At 45.2% G+C, this 8,694-nt stretch overlaps 1 protein-coding gene across 3 annotated transcripts in view; it reads left to right on the top strand.

The window, feature by feature from the left end:
- Positions 1 to 338: 338 nt before the first annotated feature.
- The window catches only part of BRWD1 (bromodomain and WD repeat domain containing 1), a 121,860-nt gene continuing 113,504 nt past the window's right edge, over positions 339 to 8,694 (top strand). Inside the window, exons 1-4 of one of the 3 annotated variants that reach the window (XM_058523115.1) lie at positions 339 to 454; positions 555 to 613; positions 761 to 790; positions 963 to 1,022. In XM_058523115.1, coding sequence (XP_058379098.1) covers positions 406 to 454; positions 555 to 613; positions 761 to 790; positions 963 to 1,022 — 198 coding nt within the window. In that variant the 5' untranslated portion in view covers positions 339 to 405. The remainder of the gene's footprint in view (positions 455 to 554; positions 614 to 760; positions 791 to 962; positions 1,023 to 8,694) is intronic. The other 2 variants (XM_058523114.1, XM_058523113.1) reach the window with 2 other exon arrangements.

Below are 8,694 nucleotides of genomic sequence, written 5' to 3'. Positions count from 1 at the left end.
AATGGCCGGCGGCCGCCTCACCGCGCGCAGGGATCCCGGCCACGCGCGTGCCCCTCCCCCACTCGCCGCCTCCCCCGGGCCAGGGCCTCGGCCCTCTCTCTAGATTCTCCTCCTTGCGCCCCCTGAGACAGAAGAGCGGCCGGCGAGGCCTGCTTTTCCGGGCCGTGCCCGACCGCTGGTCGTCGGGCGGCGCCGGGCAACCCCCGAGGAGGGACTACTTTTCTCCCCGCGGCGGGACTACTTGCGCGGAGGCGTCGTGCTGGCGGCGCGCACGGCATGGCGGCGGCGGCGGCGGCGGCGGCGGCGCGCCTGAGGTAGAGGGACGCCGGCCCGCTCAGGCCTCGGCGCGGCCTACACGCTTCGCTCGCCCGCTGCAGCCCCGCGCCCCGCGTCCCGCGCCCGGCCATGGCGGAGCCCTCGCCCGCCCGACGCCCGGTGCCTCTCATCGAGTCGGGTAAGACGCGCCGCCGCGCCCTCCCCGCGGCGCCCCCGGCCCCCTCCCCGGCGCCGCGGCGCCCCCTGACTCGCGGCCCCGTCTCCCTGTCTCCCCGCAGAGCTGTACTTCCTCATCGCCCGGTACCTCTCGGCCGGCCCGTGTCGGAGAGCCGCCCAGGTGAGTGCGCGCGCGGGCCCGGCGGCGGCCGAGGTGCGGGGCGCGGGGCCCGGGACCCGGCCCCGCCGCCGCCTGGGGTCGCGGGGCCAGGGCGCGGGGGACCGGGTGCAGCCGCCGCCCCCCTGACTGCGCGTCTCCTCGGTGCAGGTGCTGGTGCAGGAGCTGGAGCAGTACCAGGTCTGTGCCGCGGTGTCCGCCCGCCCGCCGCGTCCCCTCCGCGTCCCCCGGCCCCCTCCCGAGCCTGCCCGGGGCCGCCCGGCCGGCCCCCCATCCCCATCCCCGCCCCAACGCCCCCACCTGGCCCCGGCCCCGCGCGGTGGTCACTCGTGTGCGCCCCGTGTCTTTGCAGCTGCTGCCCAAGAGGTTGGACTGGGAGGGCAACGAGCACAACAGGAGCTACGAAGAATTGGTGAGACTTTTGACATGTCCCTCCCGGGGTTTCCGAGCTCCCGCCCCCCGCCCCCTCTTCGGGGCTCCCGCTCGCGGGGCGGAGGGACCTCGCCGCTCTCGGGGGCGTCGCCGGGGCCGCGGGCCTCCCCCGGAGGTTTTGTTTGATTTGGGGGCGGCTGGGTTTGTTTTGGTAGGAAAGGGCCGCGGGGGCGGCGGGCGGACGTGGGGGCGACCCTGCCCCGCGGTCTGAGGCGGGTCGGGTCCCCCGGTGCGGCTGCGGAGGGGAGCCGGGGGCGCGTGCCCGTGGGCGGGGGCGCGCCAGCCACTCAGCACGCTGCTCTCATCCGTCCTCCCGCATCCGACTTGCAACGCGGCCTCTGATTGGCCAGCCTGCCTTTGCCCCGCCCAGGCCTCCCAACCAGTTGTTCCCTGGGAATAGAATCGTCGGTGTCTGAAAGCTGGAGAAGTGTTCTTATCGTGAGCATTTTTTATGTCTTCCCTCGGCGGCGCAATAAAAATCTTGCTGCTGTAAGAATGTGCCACTCCTCCAGTCATTTTGCCGCTCTGAACTGTACAACAGCTGTTGATATGAAAACTGTCACATTTTGATGAATTTTTGTATTGATCTTGCTGTACAGAGCATAGGCTCTAACGATGCAGTTTCTCTTTTTGGAGCACCGTTAACGTAGATGACAGTTCTCTTTTCGTTGTGCTTTGTCACCTTTTTTAGTTGTTCTCACAGTGTGTAATTCGGTTTTATCCACTCGTTTGTTCTTCATGGAATAGAACATTTTTCAGGGAAATATTTTTTTGCCAGTTTGTGTATTCGGACAAAGGATTTTTTTTAGTTGCCAGGCTGTATTCAGCATGTTGTATGAGCAAAACAACTGAAAGAAAGAAAAAAAAAAGAGCTCCTGAATCATCTTTTACGACAGTTATAATACCTGTAAGCAGAAGTTGGTAGGATGTGGTCACTGCTCTTTAGTTAAGCAAAAGAACAAAAAGGAAACAAGGGAATTGTAATCTGTATATGAACAGTTAAGTGTTAATACTAAAAGTCACTTGAAAGTAACAAAGGGTTCTATTGCAATTGTCAGTTGTAATAGTTGCCTTAGAGTTTTTTGAAGCAAACAAAAGTGAATATTTTCAAGAAAGTGAGTTCTAAAGATTTTGCATTATGGCAGAGTTATTCCGTTTTCTTGAGTTTGGTATTTTGAGATTTAAGTCAAGGAAACTTGTGTTTAAAGAACTGCTGTGTTTTATTGTTTTACTTCTTTCGATAAGAGAAAGTAGTGTTTTCAGTGAAGCAGAAAAGCATTATTGACATGACAGTGCAGTCATGCTACTGAAGAGAAAATTGCTTAGAGTTTGAAACAAGTGTAATGCTATAATTACTGGGAAAGTTACCTTTTAAATAGATTTATATAGTTTTTGGCTTTTGCTGTTAGAATAGCTTAAAACTCTACTTAAAATTATTCAAAATCTCTATGCTATGTCCCTGTGATGTGGCTATGACATGTCATCTCTCATTGCCTGGCTGATGTGGTCTGTCTGGTGGGTATCCTGTTCATCTTTACCTTCCCCTCTACTCCCCCTCCCAGCACTAAGTGGTAGAGGATGAGCTTCCTGTGTAGAGAAGGATTATTCTTTTGTCAAGGGTATATGAGTAGCTTCTGGTTCTCCAAACAGAGGAAGTTTCTTTTTCTTTTTTAAATATTTTATTAAGAAGTATTTCAAATATACACAAGTGAGAATAATGTAATGAACCCCCATATACCATAAACAAATTTGTTACCCATTCGCTATGTTTACTTTGGTTTCTATTTGAGATATATTTTATAAACTATCAATGGAAATCTTCAAACATAGAAAAATAGAAATGAACCGTCCACCAGGTACCCTTCAGTACCTCAGTGATTATCAAAGAATGTTGCGTCTGTTACCTCCCTCCACCAGGCTGTATTGTTTTTAAACAAATTCCAAACATTCCTTCATTCCGTTGGTTTATATACTGAAGTATTTAAAAATAAATCCCAGACATTGCATTTCATCCCTAAATTCTGCAGAGTGCATCTCTAAAAAATTTAAGGACCATTTCTTATACTACCATAGTGCCAGTATCATGTTCATAAAATAACTCATAATTTCTTGATACTGTGTATAGATATATATATCTGGTCCATATTTAGATTTTTTCCTTGTTCCTTGGATGTTTTTTTATATTTAGTTTGAATTGGGCCTCAGACAAGGTCCATGCATTACACTAAAATTATCTTAAATCTCTTTATTTTGTGTACTTGTTTTTCCCCTGTGCTATTGATTTGTTGAAGAGACTGAGTCAGTTATCCTGTAGAATGTTTCACATTCTGGTTTTGTCTGTTTCGTTATGATGTTGTTTGTTTTCATATGTTGTTTAACTTCTTTTTCTTGATAGTTCTCATTCTTGGATCAGAACCATCTGGGGAGCTTTATAAAATATGGGTGCCCAGGCCATGCCCCAGACCAGTTAAATCAGAATTTTTGTGGTGGAACTGGACATCACTATTTTTTAAAAACCTTTCAGGTGATTCCAGTATTGCTGTTTATGAAGCTACAGTTTATCTTAGACTTGTGACCATGCTGTTACTCCAACATGTAGTTGGATTCTACTGGATTAAGCAATCAGGTTATGATAGAAGATTATAAGCCAAGACTTGGAACTTGGGTGCACTGCCAGATAGACTCTACTTGAGTCTCAGATTGAGCCTTTTTTATAGCAAGGCTACTTATTTGCCCATTTAAAACAAAAACAACTTTGTATTCTCCACCTGTATTGCAGCTAATCCCATTACTGTTTGATTTTCATTGTGAGATTCTAAAGACCCTTCATCATGGGTGCAGCTAATCTTTTGTTGGTGTGGATTCTGCATTTTCTTTGTAGTTGACTATAGAGATCTGTCATTCTGTAGGTGTTTCATTGATAAATTTGGGAACACTTAATGATCATGGCCGTGTGATGACAAGTTACAGTCTAGCAATGTAGCAGTATAGAAATTAGAAGCTTGGGTTTTGGTGCTAGGTGGCTGGGCTGTAATCCTGACTTGCTTGTGCTGCTTACTAGATGTTCTAATCTTAGGCCAATTATGTAGTCTCTGCCTCAGTTTCTTGATCTGTATAACAAGGATAATAATAATTATATCAAAGGGTTGTTGTAAACATTATATGGAGAAATAGGGCTTTACAGTGCGTGGTACACAGTAATAATCAGTAGTATTTATTAATAACAGTGCTGGTAGAACGATGTCATAATTATGTAGACTTCCCGTTCACTTAATTTATATTTGTAGGGGCTTATGAGATAGCAAAATACAGTCTCTATGAGCTTTAATGCCTGAGTGAATGATACCTGGTATTTACCCATTCATTAATGGATGACCATAGTGTGAGATGTGGAACTAATGACAGTCTCTATAGCTCAGTGTGGAATAATGGTAGTGGTGTTCCATCTATGAATCAATTAGCCTTGACTGTGCTAGTTTGAAAGAGAATAGTTATTACTTTGTTTTCTTAGGCTCACCTAATCAAAACAATTATTTGCATCTAAGGGACGAAATCATGGGACTTTTCTTTTGAATCGTCTAAATTCTTACAGATTTTTGCGATCTTATTCTATTGGATTCTGAGAAAGATTGTTAAAATCTCCAACTATGATTGTGGAGTCGTCTGTCTTTTTTTTTTTTCTTTTCAGTTATTTTGGAGCTATGTTATTAGTTATATATGATAGGTAAATACATACAAATTCAGAATTATCTTCCTATTGAATTGACCACCTCCCCCTTTATTTAATTAATTAATTAATTAATTTTTTGAGGAAGCTCAGCCCTGAGCTAACAGCCATGCCAGTCCTCCTCTTTTTGCTGAGGAAGACCGGCCTTGAGCTAACGTCTATTGCCAGTCCTCCTCCTTTTCTTCCCTTTTTCTCCCCAAAGCCCCAGTAGATAGTTGTATGTCATAGTTGCACATCCTTCTAGTTGCTGTATGTGGGACGCCGCCTCAGCGTGGCCGGACAAGCGGTGTGTCGGTGCACACCCGGGATCCGAACCCGGGCCGCCAGTAGCAGAGTACAAGCACTTAACCACTAAGCCACGGGGCCAGCCCCCCACCCCTTTTTTTTTTTTTGTACAATAGACTTAAATTTTTTAGAGCAGTTTTAGGTTTTGCAGCAAAATTGAACGGAAGATAACAGATTTTCTATATACCCCTACCGCCGTAAATGCATAGTCTCCGTCATCAACATCCTTCACCAGAGTAGTACATTTGTTAGAATTGTTAAACCTATGTTGACACATCATAATCACCCCAAGTCCATAGTTTACGTTAGGGTTCTTTTACATTAGGTACTCGTGTTGTACATTCTGTGGGTTTGGACAAATATATAATGACATCTTTCCAGCAATATAGTATCATACGGAGTAATTTTACTGCCCTAAAAATCTTCTGTGCTCCACCTAATTATCCCTCCTTCCCTCCTAACCACTGATGTTTTTACTGTCTCCATAGTTTGGCCCTTTGCCCAATTTGACTTTTTTTTTTTTAAATTGGGAAATGCTCTTTCTCTCCTAATACTTCTTGCCTATAAACTCTAACTTTGCCTCACATTACTGTAGCCACTCCAGCTTACTTTTAGTTAGTGATGGCATAGTATATCTTTTTCTATCCTTTCACTTTTAGTCTTCCTGTGTTCTCATTTTTGAAGTTTGTCTCCTGTAAACAGCATATAGTTTTAGGTTTTTTTTTTTTTTTTTTTTTTGAGGAGATCAGCCTTGTGCTAACATCTGCCAATCCTCCTTTTTTTTTTTTTTTTTTTTTTTGCTGAGGAAGACTGGCCCTGGGCTAACATCCGTGCCCCTCTTCCTCCACTTTATATGGGACACTGCCACAGCATGGCCTGACAAGCGTTGTGGGTGTGTGCCCGGGATCTGAACCCGGGCCACCAGCAGTGGAGCGCAAGCACTTAACCGCTACGCCATGGGGCCGGTCCCTGTCTTTATTTTTAAAGGTTGTTTTTGTTAGCTGTGAAATTCTGAGTGGTTGGTAGGTGTTTTTTTCTTTCAGCACGTTAATATTGAAAAGTCAACAGTCTTACTGTTGCACCTTTCAAGATACTGTTTTTCTCTCTGGCCGCCTTTTAAGATTTTCAGCAGTTTTACTATGATGCAAACAAATCACCCCAAAACTTAGGGGCTTAAAACAACACAGATTTATTATTTTCTCCCAGTTTCTGTAAGTCAGGAGTCCAGGCATAGCTGAGCTGAGTCCTCTGTCTCAGTCTCTCTCAAGGCTCCAATAAAAGTGTTGGCCAGAGCTGGGGTTTCAGCTGAAGGCTTGACTTCTTCCAAGCTCATGTAGTTTTTAGCTGGATTCAGTTCCTGGAGGGGATTGTTGGGCTGAGAGCCTCAATTCCTAGCTGACTGTTGGCTGCCCTCAGTTCCTTGCCACATTGGTCTCTTCAGCATGGCAGCTTGCATCATCAAAAGACGAAAGCTGACAAGGCAATAGTCTGCTAGCAAGAGAGAAATCACAGTCTTTTGTAACCTAGTAATGGAAGTGGGATTCCCTCGGTGTTACTATATTCTGTTGGTTAGAAGTAACTTACTCAAAGGGAGGAGTTTTCACAAGGCTGTGAATACCAGGAGATGGGAATCATTGCGGGGATGTCAGAAGCTACTTACCGCATATGCCTGGGTACATTTCTTTGTATTTACTTTGCTTGGGGTTCTCTGAGCTTGTTGAATCTTTAGGATATTGAATAGTCTAATGTGTAATTAAAGTCCCAAATGGGAAGAATAGAAGAATGGGATAGAAGAAATATTTTGAAGAGATAATGGCTGAGCATTTTCCAACATCTGGCCCATCTCTGGGTCTGCTTCGATTGATCACTTCCTCTCTTGACCATGGGTCACATAGTTTGCTTTGTATCTCATCTTTTGAAGTGTGTGGGGCCTTTTTGTGTTAAAAGAGTAGGGACTGAAGTAATGTAATTAGCCCCAGTAAAGGATGTGCTCTTTTTCTCTCAAGCTGTTAGTGTGTGGTGCTGGGTCCATCTAATTTGTATGAGATCTTCTCTGGGCTTTGTTGCAGCCTAGTTACATTCACTTCATCACTGGCTTCACGTGGTTTGAAGGTGGGATCAAGACTTTTCCCTTCCAGCAGAGTTTGGGATTTGGGCACTGGTGAGATTCTTGAGATGTCTATACTTAATAGCCGAATTGCCCTCTTTCCAGACCTTGTAAGATCTTGCTCTTCTTTGTAGCCCAGCAGCCAACTTTTTGGGTTGCTGAAGAGGTCTCGTTGCTCGCCAGTCCTGCGCTTGGCTTTCTGCCCTGTTCTCTGTTTCTGGCCTGAGGAGGGCCTCTGCAGTGCACTTGTGGTGGAGGGGTTCTCCCCCAGCTGCTCTGCATCCAGTGTTTGGCCCTGTGCTGCTGGTGAAGGCGTGTGGGCAAGAATTGAGGTGGGTGCAGACTCGGACTGAGGCTCCTCAGCATTCTGATCAATCATGCCAGCCCACAGCTGGCTGCTTAAAAGTTTGGCAGGTTTTTTTTGTTCTTATCTGTGGTCAGTTCTGCCTCCCTGCTAGGGGTGAAAGCAGCTGTGAATCTTTTTTCTGTTTATAGAAGGGCTCATCAGTTTCTGAGGTGTAGTTCATTTGGATTTGTTTCCTCAGCTCTGTGATGGGTTTACAAGTTACTTCTCAGCTGATCCAGCTTGTTCTCATTGTTAAAGTGAAAGCAATAGTTTCTCACATTATCTCCTTTTAATAGTTGGGATAAATAATTATTTTTACTTTTTAAAAATTATGTAGGACATATAACCATCTGTAGTTATTTGTAGGTACACCAAATTATACTTCCTGACACATAGTAGGCTCTCGATATTTATTGAAAGAATTAATGTTGTTTAATGCTTAGGATAGTTTTTTGTTGAGAACCAGTCATCAATAGTTTGGTTATTAAATGATGTATGATCTTTGATTTCTTAAAATCTCTGTTAGATGTGTGCTTCATTTTAGGTCAGTTAGAACAATGTTTAGCGGTAAAGGGCCATGAGATACCTGCAAGTTATACATCCTTTTTTTTTTATTGATGTCTTAATAGTTTATAACATTGTGAAATTTTGGTTGTACATTATTGTTTGTCAGTCACCACATACATGTCTCCCTTCTCCTCTTGTGCCCACCCCCATCCCCTTGCCCCTGGTAACCACAATACAGTTTTCTCTGTCCATGTGTTGGTTTATATTCTACACATGAGTGAGATCATGCGGTGTTTGTCTTTCTCTTTCTGGCTTATTTCACGTAACGTAATATCCTCCAGATCCATCCATGTTGTTGCAAATGGGATGGTTTTGTCTTTTTTTATGGCTGAGTAGTATTCCATTGTATATATATACCACATCTTCATCCATTCCTCAGTCGAGGGACATTTGGGTTGCTTCCACTTCTTCGCTATGGTGAATAATGCTGCAGTGAACATAGGGGTGCATAAGCCTCTTTGGATTGTTGATTTCAGGTTCATTGGATAGATTCCCAGTAGTGGGATAGCTGGATCATAGGTATTTCTATTTTTAATTTTTTGAGGAATCTCCATACTATTTTCCATAGTGGCTGCACTAGTTTGCATTCCCACCAGCAGTGTATGAGGGTTCCTGTTTCT

Source organism: Diceros bicornis, chromosome 27 (assembly GCF_020826845.1).
Source record: "Diceros bicornis minor isolate mBicDic1 chromosome 27, mDicBic1.mat.cur, whole genome shotgun sequence".
Classification (NCBI taxonomy): Eukaryota; Metazoa; Chordata; class Mammalia; order Perissodactyla; family Rhinocerotidae; genus Diceros; species Diceros bicornis.
The sequence above is the reverse complement of the archived record's forward strand: the minus strand, read 5'-3'. Positions and strand labels throughout refer to the sequence as shown.